This window comes from Macrosteles quadrilineatus, unplaced genomic scaffold, assembly GCF_028750875.1.
Source record: "Macrosteles quadrilineatus isolate MER2022 unplaced genomic scaffold, UCM_ALF_1.0 Scaffold_8__2_contigs__length_117827958, whole genome shotgun sequence".
Classification (NCBI taxonomy): Eukaryota; Metazoa; Arthropoda; class Insecta; order Hemiptera; family Cicadellidae; genus Macrosteles; species Macrosteles quadrilineatus.
In genome coordinates, this window is record NW_026542601.1 from 39,864,115 (window position 1) to 39,891,892 (window position 27,778).

The window sequence follows — 27,778 nt, forward strand, 5'->3', positions numbered from 1 at the left end:
TGAATTAATAATCCTGCCTAACAAAAAGGTCGACGTTCGATAGTAACAACACCGTGGTTTGGAATGTTCCTCTCTGAAATTTAATCAAAGTAAATAATTCCAAAATGTTGATTGTGTAGGTAAATCTGTATTACAAAGTATTAAATTACATGGAATTTTAAAGATCTAAACTTTTTTTGCCTTACATAATAATGATGGTTAATCAATTAAATGGAATTTTGATTTTTGCTTCTCCTGGGGTAAGGACTGACACGCTTTTATAGACAAAAATACCCCCGCCGCAGCAAACCTGCCGACTAAGCAAATTTCCATTTGTCTGAATTGATTTTCAATTAAATCTACTTAAATAACATTAGGTTTAACGAGTACCTAGGTTTGCTGCTACAAGGAAACCACTGAGGTTTTTTAGTAAAATATTAATAGCTTAGTGCAAAATAAATAATTTGCCAAGTTTTATCAAAACATATCCATAAACAAGCAAACTACAAAATTTTACAATATTTTCCATAAGAATAACATTGGAACTTTAAATTTATAATTTTTTGAATTTTCTCCGTTACTAATAACCGTACAAAAACACTTGATATATACTAAATTATTTGTTTTTTAAGCTCTTTCAAAAGGTCTAGAGAGAAATTCGGAAATTTTGTGTTTTGAGGGTCAAAAATGAGAAAAACCAATTTTTACCCCATAAAACCCCGTTTCCATAGTCCGATCATACTGGTTCGCGAACTCATTCAAGTTTATCCTGCCTTACACCTTTGAACCAAATTTCATCAAACTCGGACAAAAAATATTCAAGTTATCGCGTTTACGGACGTATATATATATATATTTTTAATATTTTATAATATTTAATATTTTATATAATTTACAATATAAAAATTTGAACGAATGGTGTTTTTGGCCTCTGGGGACATCAAAATGAAAAAGTAAATCGGTCCCGGGCCTAGGTCATACCGTGCCACCTACGGTAATAGCTACTTCCCTATAGGGAAATTCGCTAAAACTACGTACGAGGTCTGGACCGAAGAAAATGCCATTGGCGTAGAAAACACAGAAAATAAAATAAGGTTAAAATGTATCTTCACTGAAATGAGTTTCAGATAAGCATTAACACAACAAAATATTGTTAGTAAAAATTCCTACATTTAATTTTAAATTAGCAATATACATTTAGTAAATACCAATAATTATAAGTTCGAGGTTGAATTGTTACGTAAATGTCAAAGACAATATTGCAAATTATAGTCACTTTTAAGGAAATTAATAAACCAAAAAAATATTTTTATCAGGAACAATGCCTAAGCGATCGGTAATGTTGGTGCAAACACTTCAATTGCAGTAAAAACATAGATGTCACTTAGGTCACATACAATATCAATATCAATTAGTTAAGATGGGGACGCCACTATGTGCGTATTTTAACCCAAATATGAGTGAAGGATGAGTGTAGGATGAGTGGCGCGATCTTGTAGTCTTGTTAGTGACTAAGGCCGACATGTTCCTTAGACACAGCTGTTAATTAATAGCCCATACAGCTAATGGCAACTAAGGGACCTACTGTTTATAGTGGAATCCGAACCACATTTTTCCTTGTAATTTACGAATTGGTCTAATTATCAGGATAGTACAGCGGATAGTCGTAGTACTCACTAGTGCGGACGTTAATCTACACCAGGGAGCATCGCATCCACAGTGCATCCCTATAAATATCCACAATTCGTGACCTCCTAGTAGCTGGATTACAGGACGACGCCACCCGTCCCAGTCGTGTATATGTTCGACGTCGCACTAATCAAATCACATAGGTTTGCCCACATTATGCTAGGTTCACTGTTCTATATTCATCCAGAGATCAAAGTTTAGTGTAGAGATAAGAAAGATGGCCCTGACATGACATGGTGCTATTTCTATCTCACCGTCCAAGCAGGTTCCCTATGTTTACTGTTTGTTTTGGCTCCGCAAACTTCCACTTAGACTGGAGAAACGCCTTTGATATTTCTTTTCGACGCGAAACAAAACTGACAAAGACACTTTAAATGGCAGATTTTTATTGATTAAGTAAAACCTCCGTACTAAACCCAAACCACGCTGAAGCGTGGCTATTTCGTCATACTACAACGAAAACGTCTATTTTCATCCTCGGCAATTAAGCTTACGGTGCATGATTAATATGCTTCAACCTGAACGCACATTTTTTTCTGACTGGAACCAGGATAACCACTGTTTCCTGTAGCCTGGCTTCGGACGGCCAACAACAATGCAAAATTATTGACTCCTGCAGACTCTGGTCACTAGACCCTATGATGGAATTACGATAGAAATCCATCTCGGTCACGATACTAATACTAACACGGTCAACACTCGGATAGTGCCCAAATATTAGAACACAAACAAATTATGTCACTGGTCCGCAATTAAACATATTCGTATTATTATTTGAATGGAACTGTCCAAACCACGTCAATGTTTTATATGACTCGGGCCAGTGATGTAATTTGTTTATGATCAATTTTCTTCTAATATTCTTGTGGATAATGCCTGAAGTTGGCACTTCTCAAAATGGTCATTATCCAGCAAGGTTTGGAACGCATATTGCGCCAACTATCTGAATATTGCGCCAACTACGTCGATACGGATCACTCACTATGCACGACGTAGGTAAAAATATATTAAACATACACGCAAAACCTCTCGGGCTACCGACAAGAGGTTTTCGGTGTAAACAGTTTGTTTGACAGTCCAACGGTCGCGTAGGAGATGTGAGTAACCGGAGTATTTATATTGAGCCAGCCTTGGAGTTGCGAGTTGGCGCTCAGTGGCAGTTATGCGAGGCTGTTATATTGGTCAGGGGCCAGCGGGGACAGTCAAATTGGCCGACAGCACTACTACGTGCAAAGACATGAGATTAAACTTAAGGGGGAAATGTTCAAATCGTGTATGGTTTAGACAGTGTAGTGCATCCAACACAAATCAATGTGCATTTTTGTATAAATCGTCGTTGAAGTGATCAACTTAAATTCCATCAATAGGTACCATACAAAATGTTACATAAAACTTTTACCATACTATACATTTTTTTTCGTTGCTTGGATCAGGTTGTACAGACACGTCTAGGTATATGCCAAGCCATACTAAAAAGGAATTTTTGCTTTTAGATAGCAGAAAAGTATGTTTTAAACAAGAATATTTCATATTTAACGTGTGTATAGGGAGGGCCTTTTCTCCGATCCCATAACAATAAACCAGACTACCCTCCTGATAATATTCGTTTTATCTTGCAATATATGGAGCGCCGCTATAAGTCATTTCATTTGACAAAGCACAGACTCAACAAATTAAAAATATCCACCAAACTTGACCACAACAAACTTGAGTCACAAGAGATCTAACAGATAGCCTCATTCTGCAAACACCATAGAAAGTTCAATCAAAAGATCGGTTGGCGGCATTTCTCATTCGTCATTATTAAACCACTTTCTTTGACAAGTTCAACGGTCAAAACTATACTAACATTGGATGGAGACATAACATTGGGTATTGTCACGTTCGGTAAGAAACGTATCGCTGCCGTAGAAGTGTAACTCGATCCATAAAATCTTTGTGTTAGCAGTTTAAGGTTCGGCTCTAAACTGCTAACACAAAGATTTTAGCAAACTCTAATGTAAAATAATTCTGTACAAACTACATTTCCGAAATACATGTTGTTTATAAAAACTGATCGATTTTAAAGCCATATCTCCTTTATTTTTCATAGCAATATCATCAAATTACTGTTAAATTAAAGACAATTTTCTTAATTTTGTGATCATACATACGTACTATCTTTTTTCTTTATGTTTTCAATTTATTGTTAGCTCTTAAAAATAATCAAGTCTGTGTTCTAGATCTGCCCAAACTCGCCGCAACATTGGAACATCAATTTTATCAAACAAGTAAAAAAGAATCACGTTATTGGTTAAAAAAAAATATGTTTGTGTAAAAACATTATTCACATGAAGTAGATGATTTGTTTGATTTCTCGATCAGCTGTTTCAAAGATTTGTGATTTTAAATACATCAATTATTATAGTAAAGTTTTCTAAATATGGTAACTTATTCTCAACTAAATTTTACTATTCCCAGCATGAAAATAAAGTAGTGAGATCCGTTATGAGTAAAGTTTAAGGCACACAATCATTGATTGAAATGTAGTATACATTAACAGTCATAATACATAGCAATTATTATTTAGTAGACTTTGACTATTTTCAAATAACAAACATATGTTTCTGTAAATAAAAATTATCTCCCTTGTTATCCTTATGGAGAAATACGAAACTTTAAAGGGCCCCAGGGCCTCACTCTCTAATTATTTCCTTAAAAAGAAGGTTTCCTGCACAACTTCACGTTACGCTCTTTCCAATGACACCAAAAACATGTCAATCGGTTCAGTAGTTTCGGAGGAGTAATTGTCACAAAAATCGTGCTTGCGTATTAAATAAGTATATAGATATAGATGCTTCTCTGATCTTCGCTTTATTTCCCAAGCTGTTGACTTAGCATTAACCCGATCTTTAACAAACCCCCAAACAAATAATATCGCATGGTGTAATGTCTGGCGACCCTGGTGGCCAAGATCAGGGCCAAGATATGGGCCCGTCACGGAATGGGCACACGGAAGGGACTAAGGCTAAAGGTGTAGTGACGTCATATCTCTAGTGGTTAATGTCTTCTCTTGAGGCGACACGATTACCGTAACGAAACGATGTGATTTCAGCGGCGTTCGTGACATAGTTGGTAGCGTTTCGGATTGGTGTTTAGGAGGTCCGGGGTTCGAAACCCGCTGGCAGCACTAACTTTTTATCAACAAATTTTTCATATCAGCAAGTTTGGTTGGTTAGGTTAGGTTATGACAGTTTAATTTTATAATACTAAATTTTTAAAATTAATTTTATAATTAATTAAAAATTATTAGTAATCATTAATTAGATTTTTATCTTATATAGTTTTTATATTATCAGCAAGTCTGGTTGGTTAGGTTATGTTATGACAGTTTAATTTTAAAAATTAAAAATTTATTTTATAATTTTAAAACAATATTTTATAATTAAAAAGTTAATTTTATAACAAAAAATAAAAAATTAAAAATTAATTTAAATTTTTTCAACTTAGCAGTCCTAGCGGCGAACGGTGACACTACAAGATATGTTAGCCTTAGTCCCTCCCGTGTGCCCCACCGGGCCCGTCACGGCCAATTCAACGATTTGTAAACAAAATGTTACTGTTTTGTTTTTGTTCGTCCCACAAAAATGTAAGAAGGTACTGCTAATGAAAACAGCTGATTGTAAAAGATGTTGAGTTTACCTAACAAATAATTAAACTTTCAACACAGAATGAGTGAGACAAAGCTAAAATCAATCAGTTTTTTATAAATAACCTGTATTATACGTTTTTATGGGGGTTTGTTACAAAGTAACGATCTCATTACTTAGGTGTATAGGCCTGCCGTGCCCAATCGTAAATTACAAAGTATTTACACTTTACAATGTTGAAATTGTATTAATTTTTACTATCTCCTCATATGCATAGTATATGGAGAGAGTATTGTTTCTACAACAGTTTTCGAGTTTGAGTTTTGGGTGGAAATATTCGTTTTGGGCCTACTTTAACCCAAAAAGGTTGTTTTAGAAGTGATGTGTGTGAAAGAGAGAGTGTGTGAATGTATAAAGAGCCACAGACTAAATCTGTGGTCCAAATTTAACATGTGAGTAGTAATCCATGTTATCTCCATGTACTTCCCCATTTTTTTGAAATTTGTATTTTTAGTGATGATACCCCCCTTAAACAAATGGGGAGTTCCGTGTGTTATGGTCCTTTTAACTCTGAACAAAATGGCAAACCCCCAATGCCGTAAAATGTGGGGTTTAAAACTACAGTAATTTCAACTTCTGCGATTTTACCCATAAGAAACTAGTTACTCCCACCGCTTACTCATTATAAGGGGTTGTTGAAAAGTTAATGGGAGAAACTAGGTGCAGTTTGCTGATACTGTGCCGTTTATTCTCACCAAGTAAAGCAAAAATACTTGACCGAATAATCACCAAAGATTACTGCGATATTACCGAAGGATATAGGCTAAAACTGTTAATACACCGACGGAACTACCCATCGCCTACATCTACACAGTTCAGAGCCGGAACCAGCTCTCAACGTCTCTGTACTGTATGTAAATGCATGGACCGGTCACCAGGATTACACTTTTCTCTTCTACAGCCCGCGGGGACAGTTAAGTCATTTCCCACTTGATGCATACGTAGGTTACAGTGTAATTAGTGACTGGCGTGACTCAAAATGTTCAAACCCCAGCGGAGGACAATACAACAAAGAAGGTACAGAGGATGCATTAACTTCTGGTGTCTAGCACTAGTCACTGGTGTCTAGAGCAAAGTCCAAAACCACCCTCCTCGCCCTCAGTCAGGCCTACTACAAAAAATATCTTTACCACTCCTCTTTCAACCTCCTACAACTCCCTAAAAAATATACAATATGCCTAACTAAACTGTAAATGTATAATTCGGGGGGATATCGTACAACGCTTTGTAAAAATAAGTAGTTTTTACTAGAGCTCGTCCCGTGGTCGAAAACTTGACCAAAAGTATGTATGGTGCAAACTTCTCTATTTTAACCCCACTCTGTACAATAAAACATGTGATTGGAATTTCTTCCATTTGTTTTGATTTTGTTATTTCGTCACCAACATGGCAACTCGTGAGGCCCATATTATTATTTTTTATATAGATTTAGCCCCATTTTAAATCTCCATAAGAAAAGTTTAATTTCAATTTTGACCCAATTAACATAAATATTTTCAAAAAACAAAAGAAACCTGCAAATATAGGACCGATAACCTTTCTTTTGGTACAACCCGCAGGTAATTCGGTCCAGTAGCTGGTTGGTCAGGCTAGCTGTCATAGGTGTTTCAAAAGTGTTTTTAATAATAAGATGCTGTGCAAAACTGTTAAAAAAGAAATTATATGTTTTGAGGGTCAAAATGGCAAAACTGCCTCTACCTTAAACCCCGTTCAAATAGTTCCATTACGCTGATTCACGAACTCTATCGAATAATCGTGAGTTGAAACGTTTGTACCAAAATCTATCAAAATCGGATTATTTTACTCGAGTTGTAGTTTTAACGGACACACATACGTACATATCTGAGAGACGTACGGTAATAGCTTATCATGACCAGGGCTGCGTGAAAGCACCCGGACCTGTGTGGTGTGATTGTTTAGCGTTGTGGAGTAGTTGAGGTGGCCAAGTGGAATGTAGGGGCGAGTAAACCTTGACCAGCAGTTCAGAGAAGTGAGCATCGCATGTGAGATACAATAACGGCTCTGTTATACACAACTAGAGCAGTGGACAACTAACTACGAGGCCAGGGTAACACAGGCGAGGGAGAAAGAAAAGGTGGATTATGTTTACTTGAACATCTTACACATGTTTGTAAACCCGTCTACATGGTTAGTAGGAGCCCCTTGGTTGTAGTAGTTTACGTAAGGATCACGTGAGGACAGTCTTTACGACAAAAGTAGAAATTTATTCTGCTAGTGTTTTAAAAAATCGTCATAATCGTCAGATTTTGATTGAATTTGGGTCAAATATGTAAGGTAACGTATTATGGAAATACGATGCTTTATGATGTAAAAATTTTGGGTTTCAATTTATGACCCCCACAACATTTAGCAATTTATTTCTAAACCGGAACTACTTTCTAGTGCTTAAAAACAGACAATTCAGTATATTGAAACATTATTGTATGCCTAATGGTTACAGAGGAAATTACAAAAAAACTTGAAATGTAAAATTCCCATGTTAATTTTCTGATATACGGTACTATTTTACTCGGTTTACGAGGAAATTAGACCTCCAATTTTTGGATGATAGATTCAACCTTAAAATCGGTTTAGTGCAAACCGTGCGAAGCACGAAGTGGACATTTACTACATTGTCAGTGTGAATTTAATAAATGTGTGTTTCATAATCCTTTACTCTTTAACTCAGTCATCGTTAAAAGTGTCGTCAAACATTTGTAACTTGCAACGTCCCTGGCTAGATTTAGCTCTCGCCTTCCTTCCGCAATGTGACTAATGCAACTGACTATGACGGATTAACAAAAACTTGCTTTTAAAATTTCCTCAAGTCAAGCCAAACAATAATAGTTTGGTTGTGTGGTTCGGCACAGCTGTTAATTGATTTATCATAGCAGGTTTTCCAATGTACAGAAAGGTTCCCCGTCAAAGAGGTATACCATCCTTTGATTCTAGTAATGCGAACCAACAGCAAAAATATTACAAAAAAGGAGTTCTACAATATTATCACCTTAAAAGCTTGTGATTGGGGGATTGACCGAAGGACCAAAGTCCTGAGCTCCAACAGCGCCCCTACAACCAACTGCATCATACTGCATTACATATTTACTTTTTCTTTTCAATTTTTTTAGACTTTCGTACATTATCCAACACGAAATCACGAAGATCGCAGTTTTAAACATAAATTTATACGTCGATTTCTACCAACTGATCGAGTCAACATTTTGATAATCGAACATAATGTTTTGAAAAGAACATTTATTTGTCTGATGCAAGAAGTTCTCACGCAAATTTGAAAAAATGGACGGAATACAATTTGCACACGCTTTAAGTATGTGAAAAGAAATTCTATGTTACCATGAATGGCTTTTGAGGATTCATTTTAAAGTTTAAGGTCCAAGGACGGTTGGAAGAATAGTTCAACACAGAACAGTAGTAGGTAGAACAGTAGTAAGACGTGTCTACATCCTGCTCTGCTCCACAGGCCATCAAAGATCCAATAATTTTCTAGTGGAGATACTGTTACAGTGCTTCAGTGCTAAAGCTGTTTTAAATATACCAGCTGTTGTAAACATTGCGTATTTGGTTGATTATTGATTTTAGTGTTCTATTATTAGGTTAGAATAGTAGTGCAGTGTTGTATGTTTGGGGAATACCGCGACTAAATGTAAAATTGTGTGTATTTCTGTCAATGACGAAATAATTAAACATATCACCTCCTGTAAAATTAGCCTTTTGTGCTCTTATCTGTAATTTACATAGAACATTGATAATTTTTAATGTAATTAATTGTGCTGACGGTCAAGGGTACAATAATCCCCTATTTTTATCGTAATCAAAATAATCAATTCAACAACACGTCCAGCAAAACGTTCTTGGCGCAATTCGCTTTGCTTATTGGTTTGTTCGAGGAAACATTTTGGTCACTTTAACCTTATCTTGTTCTCGGAAACCGTTGGCAAATATTCAAAATCCTTTATTTAATCCCTTGTAAATAAACGACGATGACAAGGGAAGCTAGCTGACTTACTGAATTTGACAACGCAGTTGGTACTTTGGTTGGTCACAGTTATACAGGATTTTCAATATATCTCTTATTAAGTAAGATTCTATGTTTAACATAACATAACGATAACATAACATATTTATATATATCTAAGTAACGACAATGTATGATGAAGTATGATTCTAATTGTTTATCAAATGTGAATCATATTCAACGATTTCAATATATCAGAAGTAATGTTATCGTTGCGTGTTTCTTTAAAGTTAGTAAGAGGAGACTATTCGGCTTTATGGCTTCATTGTTTCTAAAATTACAATGAAAAATCGAACCAATAGCAAGCAATCACAATCAAGCATTTACTTTTGATATAAAGTTGAGAAAGATCTCAAATGAAACACGTTCCCTACTTTTAAATCTGCAATACTTGCTTATAGCTTAAGATTTATATTTAAAAACAAGTGAACACCTAATAACACATTTCTATGCTGATCCTGATTTAAAAACGGGGGTTTACGGGGGGTTTTATGGGGTAAAAATAGGGTTTTCCCATTTTTGACCCAAAAAACATAAAATTTAGCAATTTCTTTACAAACCATTTTGTAGAGCTTAAAAAACAAATAATTTAGTATATTGAAGCGTTATTATGCGCCTTATGGTTACGGAGAAAATTTAAAAAAAATTGTAAATTTAAAATTTCCATGTTATTCTTATGGAGAATAAGTAAACTGTTGTAGTTTGCTTGTTTATGAACATATTTTGATCAAATTTGGAAAATGTTTTTATTTCTTACTAACTACTAACATTTTACAAAATAAAACGGGTTTACCCTACCTGATGCAGCAAACCTAAGTACTTGTTAAACTAATTATATTTAAATCGGGAATAAATGTTATATTTTTAAGTAGACATTTCAGTGTAAATCCAATCAGTCAAATGGAAATTCGCTTAGTCTGCAGGTTTGCTGCGGCGGGGGGTATTTTTAACTTGCTTCTTTATTAAAGTAAAATACTGTAAAAGATAGAAATATGCAGTTTGCAGGAATCGTCTATTGACTTAGGAGCCACAATTGTTGTGAATTTAATGTGAAGTTCCCATTCACCCCTTTCCCCCCCCCAACCCTTAACTTAAAATTTTTAAATTGCAAGGTACCCCTTTTGACATATCAAATGTGAGGGCATGAAAAAAAGAAATAGAATGCAGTTCAAAATTTAAATTGTTTTCCCCCTTTAAAAAATACACGTTTTTTTAAAACGGCTGTAGCTCGAAAACGGTAAGAGCAAGCAAAGATTTGTAAGAATTTTCACGGTCAGGAATTAAATTTTCTACAAAACACTCATACGCGTTTTCTGAAAATCGCACTCCTTTACCTTAAAAATCACTCTACTTCTAAAATTTATAAAAATTCTCGGATTTTTGAACAAGCACTTTTCAAAGATGTAGGCCTACCTAGCTGGCATAATTGTTGCAGGCAAAAAATTAAAATTTTGATCTACATTCTTTTTCTTTTTTCATGCCCTCACATTTAATGTCAAAAGGGGGTGAATGGGAACTCCACATGAAAATAAATTCACAGCAATTGTGGCCCCTACGTCAATAGACAATTCCAGCAAACTGAATATTTCTATCTAATGCAGTTTTTACATAAATCAAGAAGCAAGTTAAAAAAAACACTCTGTATATATAGATTATGTTATTTAGATAGGTAGTATTTTTTCTGTACTTAAGTAAAAAAAAAAAACAATGCACCTGCTGTATAAATTAATGGTAATTAAAATATTTCATTTAATCTCTGAATCATGTTAAACCTTAAATGCTCGTACGGCGAACCTCGCTGGTCACGTAATTTTACCTCACAATAATTCTCATCCTGTGTAACTCAGTAAGTTTTGTTCGCTTGTCAATTCGCTTTCTATTGGTTCACGTTTTCGTGCACTTTTAAAGTTCGACATGCCACACGTTTTGGCAACATGTAGTTTTACTTTCTTCCTCTATACTTATATGGAGGAAGTATTGTTTTCGTCAACATTTTCGAGTTTGACTTGTGGATGGGTAGATCAGTTTTATGTCTCTCTGAACAAAAAAGTGGTTTTCGAAGTGATGTCTGTGGATGTGCACAGAGCTAAGAACCACATCTGTTGCCCGAATTTGATGAAATTTAGTATTTAGGTACCGGTAGGTAGTTTTTTTTTTATTTCAAATCTTTATTTTAATGGTGATTTTCCCATAAAAATGGCAGAAATTCTTATTTTCACAAAAACGGCTCGACCGATTTTAACTAAAATTTAGTTTGTTACAGAATTGTTATAAAATTACGGATAATAAATTATTGCAACTTTTGAGATTTTCCCCCATAAAATATATTATGGACTCCAACCACTTACCTTACCACTTAATGTACTTTTAAGGGTTGTTGATAAGCTAATAGGAAAGCGTACATCAGATTGCTCATTCAACCTTATAATTTACCCGTAGATGGTTTGTTTAGTAAACGACAACAGTAAAATAGTTTTTTTGAAGAAAAAAAATACATAGGTCTAAAATAAAAAAAAACAAGAAAATACCGCACGAACTCACCTAAAAAAAGACGAAGGTCTGGACTTCCGTCCATCGGACGTACCAGGCTTCTCTTCCATCGCGAGAGTAGGCCTATCTACAACACAACACTAGAGGGTGGACGCCGGACGGGGTGTAGCCAACCTAACTACCCTAGGCCTCACGCATGTAACTGGCACCTCTAGACGCAACAGCAGGGTGGTTACAGGCGAGACACGGTGACGTTCCCAACCGATCACCCCAGCGCGACAACGAACACCGGAGGTCATCCTATATCCTATAGCACTGCACACACTGTGAACTGTGACACTGATCACTGATAGATACGACCTCAGCAGCTAGATTGAGACGTGAGACGTGACGAGAGCGAGAGCGCTGCTACACTAGCGATTACGGCGGACGAGGGGAGAACTACGGATGTAAATAGACCTGTGACTGATGCTGATAACTGGTAAGGGAGAGTGATGTACTTGATCGGAGATTAGAAGTTAGGACGAAACTTGGAAGAAGTTAAGACTCACTTTAAACATCTAGGGTCCAAATCCATGACGCGCTTAAAAATTTATTTGGATTCTTTGGAATGTTATAAAAACTTGTGATTTGGTACAAGGGGGTAGCGGAATTTTACCCTCGGAAATTGACCCCCATGAAAAAAGGCCCACATAATTTTGGCGGAGCCTGTACACGGCCGAGAAACGGGGTAGCGGATTTTCATCCCCCTGGAATTTTACCCCCTGGGCAAACGTGACGTCACAAACCAGGAGGTAAAATTCCGGCCGCGAACTTTTGAGTTTCGCGACAACAGCTCGATGGATTAAACGCGGAATTAAACATATATTTTCACGGTTGTGAATTTAATCAGAACACATTAAATTATAAAAACCTAGAGTGTACTGCCCGGATTTTTACCCCCGGAATTTTACCCCCTGGCCAGATATATAAATTAGTGAGAATGATTAATTATCTTAATTCTGTTTTAATTCAATAGTAAACATTTTGTTATTAAGTAGCCTATATTAATTTATTTGTAACATTAACTAACCGAACAGGTTTTTAATTTTAATTTTGAGATTCTAGTATTAGGATTCGATCTTTGAAGCTAACAGTAGTTGGTTAATATGACGTATAAACAATCAACTGAATGATAATTTTTCGAACATTTCTTTACAAAATAAATAAATAAATAAAGATAGGCTACCGGTACTAAATAATGAAATGTTTACAATTAATAAAAAACAGAAATAAGAAAATCAAACATTCAATTTCTAAAATGGACCAGGGGGTAAATATCCGGGGGTAAAATTCCGGGGGGTAAAAATCCGGGGGTAAAATTCCGGGGGTAAAAATACGGCCCGTACATCTTCAGTTGTCTAAACGCTAATTATATGGACAGGGGGTAAAATTCCGGTTTTTATTGCTAATCTAATTAATCACGCTCTGTCTATTTTCGTTAGACTTCCAAATCCGCGGGGGTAAGCGAACAAACTTTTGGTCACTCAGGTTACTACGTCATAGTGACGTCAGCTTTGCCCAGGGGGTAAAATTCCAGGGGGATAAAATTCCGGCGACCCCGAAAAACAGCCCGCGACCGGAAATATACCCCCAATCCAAATAATAATTAAATAATAATAATGATTAAATAATCAACATGTATGTAATTAATTGTTTCAGAAAGTGATTTGCCATACCACGGGATTTTACCACTGGAAATCTACGCTCCGCGGTCAAATGAGACAAGTCCATTGGTGTGAACCTGGCAATAACTCAGCAATAAGCAGTGCCCGAGCCTGATAAAATCTATTGCTGGGCGTTTTGCGGAAAAATACGGCCGAGTACCTATATACCAATAATGTCAACAGATAGAGGACACTTTAACAGACACGAGAATATCAAGGTTATATACCTGGCAAAAATTCTATTACTTTTTTGCCAGGTATATAACCTTGATTAATCTTTTACAGATTTCCGGAGGTAGGATTCTGGGGTCGGTCAGTTCTGATTTGACCACTTGGGGTAGATTTCAGAGGTTAAACTCTATTGTCAGGTTATTGGGATTTTGATTGAAATAAATATAATAATTTATCCATCCTAAAAGTTTGCGGTCGGAAATTTACCCCCAGACTTGTGATGTCAAAATGACGTAGGTGTTTTTTCATGGGGGTAAATTTCCGGTGATCCAGTTCAAATGCTTAATTGTTGTTATAATTTTGAATTTTAATTTGAATGTCCTCGCTTGTCACATATTGTTTTCCAAAATTAAGATATTTTATTATCAAACTCAGACCAAAAAGGATTTTCCCAACAATCTACATATAGGCCTAAGTTAAACTGTCAACATTTTAGCACAATTACCGGTACATGGTAAAATTATTTAGGGGCTCAAGTAGGTACACAGATTGACACCTTCCTTGAAAATAATTCTCATAGGGCTACATACTTTCAGTGATGGAAAAATAATATTCCTATAGTACCAACAGCTAAAGAAGTTATTTCCACAAAACCAAAACCAGTCAGAATCGATCAGTGAAAATTTGTTCATATTTATCATGTCTATATTTTTTAAATCTTTCTCTATTGAACTGACTGATGAGATTTAGGCTATGACATAATTTCTTTCACGCTCCTCTTTGTGGCCCCTTCTTCTCCACCCATACGCAAGTAAATTGATCTATATTTGTTTTTAGTTTAACTTACTTCCCGGACATAACACCATGAACCTTTAAAAAATTAGCTACCAACTAATAGGCTACCGGTACTCATCCCTCAGTTACAGAGGAGTGTGATGGTTGGTAGGGAACATGTCGACACATTAGCTACCGAATACTCATTCCTCAGTTACAGAGGAGTGTGACAGTTGGTAGGGAACGTGTTAAAAAATATTTTTCCTACAGTTACCTAACAATGTACATGTTCCCTCACTGATTTGAGCAAGCAAAGTGGCCAATTCGCTCATCAGTGAGACAATGTTAACATTGTCTCACTCTAATTACTTTGTCTCACTCCAGATTTGCAACGTGAAGGCACGAAATAGTTAGCGCGTAACATGCAGGCAACGTCGTATGTTCGCGAAATACGTTGGCAGCACTGGCTGTAAATCAGCTGGTCAGCTGTTGTACTGTTGTATTTGTCACTTCACATTAAATGTTATATTAAAAGTTCACTTCTGTGTAAAAATAGGTTATGTTTCTTCACAAATTTATTTGTTTTATGGAAACTGTAGGAAAAGTATAATGTGCAACTTGAGTTCAAAGTACAATTGCCTCACTCGAGAAACCATTCTTCACTCGCCTACGGCTCGTGAGTAAGGATTTTTCTCGAGTGAGTCAATTGCTCACTTTTCTCACTAGTTGCACAAATAACTATTATCTAACAAATAAATAATTAGAATGCGTATTGAAAATTTAGAACTCAATAACTTAGGCTTCTTTAAATTTGATGAACAATTGCAAGTAAGTGTTGTTAAACTTAAAAGTAATTGCATAAAAATGTAAAATATTGTTCCTTTAGGGCCTATATATAGAACTGTTAGGAATTTGAACCTGTGCGCTTTAACATCTTCTTTATTTAAGCTAAAGTTATAGAAAGTTATAGAAAGTTATAGAAACATAGACAAAAAGAATTAAATATAGACTGTCAGCCGTACAGTGGTTACCATAGGTTCGGGCGCACACTGCTGGGAGCGCCATGTAGTTACGGCTTACGCGCCAGAACCTATGGTAACCGCAGCACGGGCTGACGGTCTATATTTAATTCTTTTTGTTTATAATAGAAATAAGTTAAACTGTTTGATTCAGTTAGCCTATTAGTATGAATCCGACAGAACAGCATGCAAAGATGAGTGTCAAGTTAATTAAATTCAATGGCTTCCATTCTGTATCAGCTGATTCTATAGCCTAGATTGTTAATTTAGAGTTCAATGATCAAGAACAGCTAGGCCTAGATACAGTTTTGCACCATCAAGCTTAGGCCTAAACTGCCTTTCCTTCGGATCAAATTGGCATCCTTCAGGTTACTAAGCAAGCTTTAAGTTATGCCCACTGAGGTATATAATCCTGTTAGGATGCAGTTCCACAGAGAACCAACGATAAATTCACATTATTGTCAACTAAGTTCAGTTTAGGCCCTACCCTATAACTTAGTTTAGCCTTAAATTCGACACAAACGGTAAGCTTAATTACTCATAGTTAGGGTTTTAGTAGTGATATCTGAAGAAAAATTCAAATTGATCACTTGTAGAAACATTGAATTGATTCATAAGTAGAAACATATTGTAAACAGCCAATTAGCCTAAATTCACTACATGTAGATTGTTAGTTAAGGTTAGAGTTAGCTTTTACTCGAGACTTTGCGAGTTGTGACGTGGATGACTCTGTTGTATGACTCTGCTCCTCATTTCCCTATTACCATCCCTAATTTCCCAAAACTGAATGAGCAATTAGTGCAGCCTACAAATTATAAGACAATAACAAAGGAAACTTACAAATTTTCGATGTCAATATCAGTGTCCTCCAATTGTGCCATTTTGGAGTCCCTGTTCTAACGAAGAATTCAAAGTTAATCGCAGCACCAACAGTAAATAATATGGTCCATAACCTCTATTAGGCTCACAATTACAACTTATTTAAGTAAGTATAAAACAATTCTAGAATAATCACCAAGACCAAGACACAACAGGAACAGGTTAAAGTAGTAAAACTGACATTTAAACTTCAAGCTTGACAGTTTTTTTCGTAACGGCAATGGCAAAATCCCACCTTTGTTTACTTTTCTTCACCAGCCAGAGACCAAAGAAAAACTTTTTAGGATAATAACTACTTAGAAAGAATTTGGTCATTGATTTTTGTTTCAAAGTGTTCAAAGTTTATATAATCCCATGAATATACACATCCATGATGATATCCGACAAATCCATTTCAAGACTCCTTCCAACACAAGGTCGACTGATCTGTTTATTAAGCAACAGCACCGCACTAGCTAGCTACTCAGTCAACAGCACGATGGTTCGTGTCCCAGGGAGCTGGCAACAAAGTGACAAGGCATGTCGACTTTTTTCAAGACAGCGTGACTACACTGAAAAAGAAGATTATCACTTTAACACTTAATGTTTAGTTTTTTCCCCCTTTCAAAGTCTCTGACCTGTCTAATTAAAAATTGTTTTTCGTTTGTTACCATCCAATCGTTGCTCTCTAGTCAATTTGATTTTATATAGTCATATTTATCTTTCTCAGTTTTTATTGGTTGTTCGCTTGTGGGTTTGTTGTTATTGTTTGCATATTATTTATTTATTGTTGTTGTTTAAATTATTTATTTATTAGTAGGCCTATACCTTTTGTTATATTGTCAGTTTTTGTCTTGTTTGGCTAGGTTTGTCATTGTTATTGTTGTTTGTATTAGATCATTATGAGGGAGTATCGCGTCCATTAGTAGCCTATGGCTACATATTATTTATTTACCTTGAAATACGAATACATGGTGAACACAGTTTTACCCAAATGTTTTTTTTTCAGTAAAGTGGAACGCGAAATGAATATTAATTTTTGTTTGTTTGTGACAAACCTTTAATTTGTTATTTTTGACATTTCAACAACATAATTGCTTTTAAAATTAGAGGTGCCTTTTCAAGAATATAATTTTTTATTGGAACTATAGACCAACCAATGTTTAATCCATGATTGGAAATCCTCTTGGAATGATATTGTTACACATAGTATGAGCTTTAATGTTACTAATTTTAATGCTTGAAAAGTTCGATTGGCAACACTGCCAAGTCTTACGTTGAAGTTCATTTTGTCATTGTCACTATGTCACTTGTCAGTTCAGTTGTCTCTGTCTGTGTCTGTCACTTCACTTCACTTTAATCAGTTGCTGTCTAATGTAACTTTTACTTAATACATGACCAGAAATAATTAATAGTGCGTTCAAAATACTAGTTAAATAATGATTAAAATGTTAATTAATGCTGAACTCTTTATTATAGCCTATCTTGAATTGATTTTAATTTTTAGTAGGCTGTAGGCTATAGTTTGTAATCATAATCTAAATCAAAGGAAGGTATGTTTTTGGTTCCTATCTTAATTCTTAGCCTAAGTCTCTAGTGTCTACCAGGCTATCGTTATGTATTTAATGTGTGATTAAATACATAAATACATATATAAATCTATTTACCGAATTTCACTCTTAAGCTTCTTCGAATTAAGAATATAGTTGACTTGCTTGGTAATATGTTTTGAAATTCTGTTTTGTAAATATGTTTTGAAGTAAAATAGATTTTTATTTATTTTTTATTTGACTTTATACTGATCACGTCATTTGTCAAGTTTTTAGGATTTAGATAAGTTTAACCCCTTCTCGTCCATCCAAATGACAATTATATTACATAGCCTACCTATAGAAATGGGGTAATAACTTAAATCCCTTGGGGTAATTAATCCCTTGAATAGTTAACTTAACAGTCAAAGCATTATGGTTTACCATTGGTGTGAACCTGGCAATAACTCCAGCCATAAGTAGTGCGCGCGCCCGAAAAAATCTATTGCTGGCCGATTTGCGGCAAAATACGACCGCGTAACATGAAACCGATAGTGTCACCAGATAGAGGACACTTTAACGGAAACGACCGTATCAATATCATATACCTGGTGGATAAGAAAGAGGGGGTAAAGTCAGCCAAAAGTAGTGCGCGCGCCCGAAAAAATCTATTGATGGCCGATTTGCGGCAAAATACGGCCGCGTAACATATTACCGATGATGTCACCAGATAGAGGAGACTTTAAAGGACACGACAGTATCAATAACATGTACCTGGGGGATAAGAAAGGGGGGTAAAAGTCAGCCATAAGTAGTGCGCGCGCCCGAAAAAATCTATTGCCGGCCGTTATTTAGCAAAATACGACCGCGTAACATGAAACTGATAATGTCATCAGATAGAGGAGACTTTAACGGACACGACAGTATCAATATCATGTACCTGGGGGATAAGAAAGGGGGGGTAAAGTCAGCCAGAAGTAGTGCGCGCGCCCGAAAAAATCTATTGCTGGCCGAATTGCGGCAAAATACGGCCGCGTAACATAATAACGATGATGTCACCAGATAGAGGACACTTTAACGGACACGACAGTATCAATATCATGTACCTGGGGGATAAGGAAGGGGGGGTAAAGTCAGCAATAAGTAGAGGGCGCGCCCGAAAAATCTACTGCTGGCCGATTTGCGGCAAAATACGGCCGCGTAACATAATACCGATGATGTCACCAGATAGAGGACACTTTAACGGACACGACAGTATCAATAACATGTACCTGGGGGATAAGAAAGGGGGGTAAAAGTCAGCCATAAGTAGTGCACGCGCCCTCAAAAAATCTATTGCTGGACATTTTACGAAAATATACGGCCGCGTATCATAATACCGATTATGTCACCAGATAGAGGACACTTTAACGGACACGACAGTATCAATATCATGTACCTGGGGGATAAGAAAGGGGGGGTAAATTCAGCCATAAGTAGTGCGCGCGCCCGAAAAAATCTATTGCTGGCCAATTTGCAGCAAAATACGGCCGCGTATCATAATACCGATTATGTCATCAGATAGAGGATTCAAAGCCGTGACAACTGACAACTTACGACTAGACTGGTTGACGATCCTTTTGTATGACCAACTTTTACCATAAAGTATTAGGCCTATAATCCTATGCGCAGCCACTCAAGTCGCGCAGATTTTTTCGGGCGCGTGCACTACTTATTGCTGACTTTACCCCCCCTTTCTTATCCGCCAGGTACATGATATTGATACTGTCGTGTCCGTTAAAGTGTCCTCTATCTGGTGACATTATCGGTTTCATGTTACGCGGTCGTATTTTGCTGCAAAACGGCCGGCAATAGGTTTTTTCGGGCAAGCCCACTACTTATTGCTGACTTTACTCCCCCTTTCTTATCCCCCAGGTACATGATATTTATACTGTCGTGTCCGTTAAAGTGTCCTCTATCTGGTGACATTATCGGTTTCATGTTACGCGGTCGTATTTTGCCGCAAAACGGCCGGCAATAGTTTTTTTCGGGCAAGCCCACTACTTATTGCTGACTTTACCCCCCTTTCTTATCCCCCAGGTACATGATATTCATACTGACGTGTCCTTTAAAGTGTCCTCTATCTGGTGACATCATCGGTATTATGTTACGCGGTCGTATTTTGCCGCAAAACGGCCGGCAATAGGTTTTTTTCGGGCAAGCCCACTACTTGTTGCTGACTTTACTCCCCCTTTCTTATCCCCCAGGTACATGATATTTATACTGTCGTGTCCGTTAAAGTGTCCTCTATCTGGTGACATTATCGGTTTCATGTTACGCGGTCGTATTTTGCCGCAAAACGGCCGGCAATAGGTTTTTTCGGGCAAGCCCACTACTTATTGCTGATTTTACCCCCTCTTTCTTATCCGTTAGGTACATGATATTGATACTGTCGTGTCCGTTAAAGTGTCCTCTATCTGGTGACATCATCGGTATTATGTTACGCGGCCGTATTTTGCCGCAATTCGGCCAGCAATAGATTTTTTAGGGCGCGCGCACTACTTATTGCTGATTTTACCCCCTCTTTCTTATCCGCCAGGTACATGATATTGATACTATCGTGTCCGTTGAAGTGTCCTCTATCTGGTGATATCATCGGTATTATGATACGCGGCCGTATTTGGCTGCAAATCGTTCATAAATAGATTTTTGAGGGCGCGCGCACTACTTATTGCTGATTTTACCCCCTCTTTCTTATCCGCCAGGTACATGATATTGATACTGTCGTGTCCGTTAAATTGTCCTCTATCTGGTGACATCATCGGTATTATGTTACGCGGCCGTATTTTGCCGCAATTCGGCCAGCAATAGATTTTTTAGGGCACGCGCACTACTTATTGCTGATTTTACCCCCTCTTTCTTATCCGCCAGGTACATGATATTGATACTGTCGTGTCCGTTAAATTGTCCTCTATCTGGTGACATTATCGGTTTCATGTTACGCGGTCGTATTTCGCCGCAAAACGGCCGGCAATAGATTTTTTCGGGCAAGCCCACTACTTATTGCTGACTTTACCCCCTCTTTCTTATCCGCCAGGTACATGATATTGATACTGTCGTGTCCGTTAAAGTGTCCTCTATCTGGTGACATTATCGGTTTCATGTTACGCGGTCATATTTTGCCGCAAAACGGCCGGCAATAGATTTTTTCGGGCAAGCCCACTATTTATTGCTGACTTTACCCCCTCTTTCTTATCCGCCAGGTACATGATATTGATACTGTCGTGTCCGTTAAAGTGTCCTCTATCTGGTGACATCATCGGTATTATGTTACGCGGCCGTATTTTGCCGCAAATCGGCCAGCAATAGATTTTTCGGGCGCGCGCACTACTTATGGCTGGAGTTATTGCCAGGTTCACACAAGTTGGTTTACCTTTAGTTGAGAAAGTTAAATTACTTAAGTATTAGTTTTAATTCACCATGTTTTTTAGCCTAGTTGCGGTGTACATGTAGGTAGGCCGGTAGGCCTAAGTAGGAGGGTAAAATTTTGAAACTTGGCTGCACTTTACTTGACGTCCTACACTCATTCGATTGTTTTTTCGATTCGATATTTCATTCGATTGTTTCATTCGATATATCGTTTGGTTAGAGAGAGAGAGAGAGAGAACAACTTTATTACAAAATCATCAAGATTTGAAATGGCGTCAACAATTAAACAATAGATTTCAGTACAATAACAAGGCAATTATTGTAACAGTTAAAAGTCATTCAAATCAAAGTCTTTCCAATTTAAAAATTCTTCAATGGTGTAAAAAGGCCGAGAAGACAACCAAGTTTTCAAATGGGGCTTCATTTTTTCAGCTTTGGAGTAATTCTTGAGCTCCTCCGGCAGTGCGTTATAAAGCTTCGCTCCTAGGTATGAGGGTTTTCTTTCAAAAAGTTTTTTGCGGTGATAGGGTAGGTTATAGTTCTTAGCAAACCTTGTGTTGTATCTATGAACATCGGAATTTTTAGGTGGACCTTTCCTCATTGACAGCAGTACGGTTTCATAAACAAACATCGACACCACTGTCAAGATTTTGCTCTCCGAAAAAACTCTTCTGCACCTATCTCTTATTTGTAGTCCATTCATGGTTCGAAGAGCTTCCTTTTGTAGAATTAATACCCTTTCGAGATTGCTGACTGAAGAGCCACCCCAAAGAACAATACCATATGTCATACTGCTCTCGAATAGCGCATGGTATGCAACCGTCACAGCCTCTGGGGTACCTATTGCTACAATCCTCCTGATAGCAAAGATGGCGCTGTTTAGTCTTTGACAGAGTGAGTCCACATATTCTCGCCAAGTAAGACCTTCGTCGATCACTACACCAAGATGTGATGTAGAATTGTGCTTTTGAATATTGGGCAACCCCACAATGTCCTCTCTTTGACTTCCAAACATTAGCTGTTTAGTTTTGGCTTCGTTGAAAACAAGGTCATTATTATGACAGTATTCAAGGGCACAGTTTAGGGCTATAAAAGAATTCACTTCCAAACTATCAAGCGATTTATCAGCAGAAAGAATTACGGTGTCATCTGCGTACATAAAAGATAGTCCGTAAGGTGTGATTTGCATTGGTAGGTCGTTTGTAAAAAGGATAAAAATCACAGGACCAAGCACCGAGCCTTGGGGAACACCTCTTGGAACAGGTTGCTGGCTAGATCTTGTGCGAGAAATTTCCTTATTGGTAATGTGCTGGATTTCTACAATTTGGAATCTATCTTTTAAATAGCTGGAAAACCATTGAAGAGCAACATCCTGTATTCCGAGTGATGAGAGTTTAGACAAAACAAGATCATGATCTAAGCAATCAAATGCTTTGCTTAGATCCAGAAAGATAGCTGTTACATTGCTGCCTTCTTCAATTCGATCCGTTAATGTTTCCACAAAATCAACTAAAGCTGTTGATTAGGTTAGGTTAACCTTACTTAACTAACCAAACGATATATCGAATGAAGCAATCGATTAATCGATATATCGATCGATATTTTCATTCGAATGAGTGTAGGACGTCAAGTAAAGTGCAGCCTGAAACTTTGTCAACTCAATCCCACTTTTGACTCCATTGTAATATATATCTACAATTCAACCGAAAACTAGTGTTGGGGAATCAAACCACACAAAAACATCGATATTTTTGATATATCGACTATGGATACCTAACACTACTGAAAACTTTTATTCATTAAGTAACCTTACCTGAGAAGCAAACGTTCAACACCAGTTTTTAATCACATTTTAGTGAATCATTAAATATTGATTGATATGTAATATGATGGATTTTAGAAAGCCGTCAAAGTTTATGGGGAATCATAACAAGGTTCTGCCTCTATCTAAAAAAGTGCTGTAGGCCTATAGTCTAAAATAGGTACGAAAATATAAATTAATAATGTCAACAACATTTCTAGCAATAAAAAAGCCCTACAGAAACACTCTAAAAAGGTGGTGACATAAACTCTGAATATAGCAAATTGTGAAACAGTTCATCAGACAATGTTGTCTGCATCAACGTGGTTCCATTCAAATGGATTAGGCTATTTCTAGATGAAGAAAAAACTCAAAAACATTGTATTTAAATTAAATCAAGACTTCTTCGTAAACATTTTTGGGTGTACTCACTGACTATCAGTTATTCTGGAACTCCCACATTGAGCTGTCTTCAAAATTATCCCGAATAGTTTTTCTTTTCAGACGCCTAAGACACTAAATTCCAAAAAATATATATTAAAAACTGCATACTTTGCTTACTTTTAATCCATTATAAGATAGCTATGGGTTGATATTCTGGGGTGTATGCAGCAAGATTAAAAGTATTTTGAAATTACAAAAAAAGGCTTTAAGAGCAATGAATAGAACATCGGAATGAGCATTGTAAACAACTATTCATAGAATAGGAACAGACTGCTGATAATTTGTATAGCCTACACAGCAAAACATAACAATCTGAAATGTATCAACCACTGTACAATACACAAAACAAAAATACTTAATGCTGCTTTAGAATCACATAATTTAAATAAACCTCAAGTAGCCACATAATTTTATCTATAGAAGTCTACAATGTTTTTTCAAAAGCTAATTGCAAACGGGCCATTAAAAGATTTAAAAAATAAGCTTTAACTGTGGTTGTTGAGACACCCGTTTTATAAACTGGACGATTTTTCAGTTGTGAAAATGTCCAGTTTTAGGTATTGTATTCTTTGTCCTTTTTTCCGTTTAGCAGTTGTAGTTTTTTTTAGTTTGTGATTGTATCTTTTTAACTTGTCATGTACATTTTTCAATATATTTTTTTCAATAATAGGCTATTACCAAAAGTTTTAAAAGAAGGAAAAATACTTGTATGACCTGGCAGCTTCACTGCATCTTATGACTTTGTCTCTGTATTTTTACGACAAATCAAGATTCATTATTATTACTATAAACATATTATTGTCGAAATGGTATTACCATGTTTTTCCATTTTGTTCCAGTACCAACAAGACATCATGTTTAGTAATATGAAAAATAAAATTAGAGAGAAAACTGGCTCAGATCTTCCAAAACTATCGCTGACCCAAAAAACTGGTATCGGGAGACATTCAAGACAGGGTTCTGAGACTAGTTTAAGCAGCCTGGACCCTCAGCCCAAAGAAGAACCTTCACCACTTCCATCCTCAAATAGTGAGATTGTTCTTGCTGATGGAAAGGTACTCAAATCAAAAAGAACAGTATGCCTTAATTTGCTCGGCAACTTAAAATATCTTTGATAGAGTAGGGAGCTCGTTCTACTAGTAGGCTTTTCACTGCTCTCCCTACTACTATTATTGACTATTGAATACTGATGTAGACATCCCATCCATATGGACCAGCTGTCGCCAATTTTTTTATTAGATAGGAACATTTAACTTAGTTCTGTGAGCCAGTCACAGATTGTGCTAGTGTCAACAATTTTATTTTCTACCTAATTTTTTGTTGCCTAATGCATAGCGGACGGTAGGCGGATATATCGGAAATATTTGCCGATAATTACGACATCTATTGTTATAGTTGATTGTCTATAAAAACATCATCGTCTTTTTTATCTTTGTACAAGGATTTTTTTTAATTTAAGAAATTTAATTTAAAAAAATAATAGGCTAAAATAAATTAAAAATGAAAAAAGGGAAAAAAAATATTTGGAACAAAAGTGTTGCATATAGGTAAACTATTTAATTCAACATTCTATAAATTATGGATAGGTAGTTTTTAGTTTCTATCAAAATAAAAATTGCTGTCTTTTTTTTACATTCTATAGACGGTCCGGCAAGGGTTAATTAGTTTGACTTAGTAAACAAGTCATTGTGTTCGACAGAAATTAGTAATTTAGATCAGCACAATCTGTCGGTGGCTCACATCAACTACGACGATTTTAAAAAAAAAAAACTGTTGACCAACTTTAAAATGGGGATGGAATTTCTAGCTTTATTAATAGTTAAAGGGACTGTTTAAACTATACACTGACTACAGTAGACTCCCTCTTATCTGGACTCTTTGGGACCGAGGCCAGTCCAGATAACGGGGTTTCCGGTTAAACCGACGTCCCCAAAAACTCGTTAAAACGGACCGTTTAAATGCATACTGTTATTTGACTTAAATTTAGGAGAGCATTGTATTTAGACACGTGATCACTGGTCTCAAATCTTTCCCACGAGAACAGTCGTTTCAGTACCGCCCACTTCCTGCCGATCTAGTCCGGTTAAACCGATGTGATGATAAAAATTGTCCGAATAAAGAGATGTCATTTCCGCCGAGTGTAGTCTGGTTAAATCGATGTCCAGTTAAAAGGTGTCCGGATAAGAGGGAGTCTACTGTATCTTGAAAAGTTTATGTGGGTTTCTTGGAAAGTTCTATCTTCAGTTGTTGAAACTTATGCCGTTTATTAAGGTAACAAAGATGTTTCTTGCTGCTGCTCCTCATTTTGGAAGAACTTGTGAACTTCACCTTTATAGTTTCTTGAAAGATAGATAAGTTGTTTGTAATATCAAGTTGTTTGTAATACACATAGATAGGAAATTTATTCTGCCTATCTATATAAATAAATTTGGAGTTTTTAAACTAAATATAAATAAAGGATGAGTCTAGAATGAAATGAGGTGATGTGTAGCTTAGTTACCGTACTGAATAGAACAATCAGTTTTGCCAAGTGACCATGAATTAAAAGAAATGATCAAGGACCGCTTGCAACCATCTAAAAGCCTACCACTTCCTAGGATCTTACCGGCGACCTTCTAATTAACTTACTAGACAAGCTCTATTTAATCACTCAGCTTTGTAGCTATATAACTACAAGTTTGTCTTTAAACAAGATTAAATGTTAAATACCCCCGCCACAGCAAACCTGCAGGATAAGAGAAATTCCATTTGCCTTATTTGATTTTCAATTAAATCTATTCAAATAACATTAGGTTTAATGAGTACCTAGGTTTGCTGCCTAAAGGGTGTAACGCTTATCTGGTCGACAACGTTCTTGTCACCTGGTAAAGCCGTTTACACTTAAAATTTGTCCAAAAAGCTCAGCAAGCCAAGGTCCGGTTTTACAAAAATGGCACTTTTTCGGATTGAGCACTAGACCAGCTTCTCGTAGTCGACTAAATACTTTCCGTAACAACTCCAAATGTTCCTCGAATGTCTTTGACACGACAACAATATCGTCCAAGTATGCAAATGCATTTGGTTCAAATTCTGGACCTATCACCATGTCGAGAAGTCTTTGAAAAGTCGCAGGTGCCGAGTGTAGGCCAAAAGGCATCACGCGGAACTGAAATAGTCCTCGCCCAGCAACTGTGAACGCAGTAATTGGTCTACTATCTTCCTCTAATCCCACTTGCCAGTAGCCATTCTTGAGATCTAAAGTGCTAATAAAGTGTGCCTCACGGAGTTTCTCCAATATAGCGTTAACCTGTGGTAGGGGGTAAGCATCCCGAATTGAGGATTCATTTACCTTTCTCAGATCAATACAACACCTATAAGCACCTGTTGGTTTCTTTACTAAAACTACCGGGGACGACCAAGGGCTATTGGACCTTTCGATCACTCTATCCTCCAGCATTTTGTCAATTTCGTCGTCGAGCACCTTTTGCATTGCCGGATTTCTTGGGTAATATCGTTGTCGGATAGGTGTTATGTCAGGTTTCAATCGTATACGATGTGTGACGAGACTAGTTATACCTTTAACATTGTCGAACTGGGGAAGTTCTTCATCGAGGAAAGTTCCCAGTCTACATTGGTCATTGTCATTTAGGTCGGAAATAATATTTGAAGAAAACTCCTTAGTGTCTACTTCCTGGAAGATTAGAATTTGTTGTGTGAGGGCAGGTGAAAAATGTATTAACTCAAGGGTTGGTATTATATCCATACCCAGTACCATGTCGGTGGTCAGGTCATCCAAATTAATGGCCTTAATTTCGCTCACCTCGCCATTGATGACGCATTGGAACTCATAAGCCTCTTTAATGGCTGAACTAACACCATTAGCCATTTTTACGTTAACGTTGACCGCAGTTGGCGATACCCCGTTCGCTTGCAAATAATTCTTTATGTTTTTGCCAATTATAGTGATCATTGACCCAGTGTCAATAAGTGCTTTGAACAGATCCCCATTAATTCCTATATTTACAAATGGTCTCATGTCACGTTGAATCGTTTGTAGAGAAAAGTTGTTGTTAAAATTCTTTAATTTGTCGAGCCAAACTTGCCATTCGTTGGAGGTTGTTCTGTGGATTTGGCTTCGAGACTCAGAGCACCTCCTTTCCTCTGGTCTCTGCTTCCATTTCCCTGTCGACAAGGACAATGGACTGT

At 36.7% G+C, this 27,778-nt stretch overlaps 2 protein-coding genes across 5 annotated transcripts in view; one reads left to right on the forward strand and one right to left on the reverse strand.

Annotated features, from left to right (window-relative positions):
* LOC128999518 (centrosomin-like) overlaps positions 1 to 16,549 on the reverse strand; it is a 63,042-nt gene extending 46,493 nt beyond the window's left edge. For 3 of the 4 annotated variants that reach the window (XM_054426084.1, XM_054426085.1, XM_054426082.1), the window contains exon 1: positions 11,935 to 12,242. In XM_054426084.1, the coding sequence (XP_054282059.1) occupies positions 11,935 to 11,993 (59 nt within the window). In that variant the 5' untranslated portion in view covers positions 11,994 to 12,242. Of the gene's footprint in view, positions 1 to 11,934; positions 12,243 to 16,393 lie in introns of those variants that run through there. The other variant, XM_054426083.1, reaches the window with a different exon arrangement.
* Positions 16,550 to 17,755: 1,206 nt separating this feature from the next.
* The window catches only part of LOC128999630 (golgin subfamily A member 1-like), a 42,648-nt gene continuing 32,625 nt past the window's right edge, over positions 17,756 to 27,778 (forward strand). The window contains exons 1-2 of the mRNA XM_054426226.1: positions 17,756 to 17,964; positions 24,433 to 24,648. Coding sequence (XP_054282201.1) covers positions 24,448 to 24,648 — 201 coding nt within the window. The 5' untranslated portion in view covers positions 17,756 to 17,964; positions 24,433 to 24,447. The remainder of the gene's footprint in view (positions 17,965 to 24,432; positions 24,649 to 27,778) is intronic.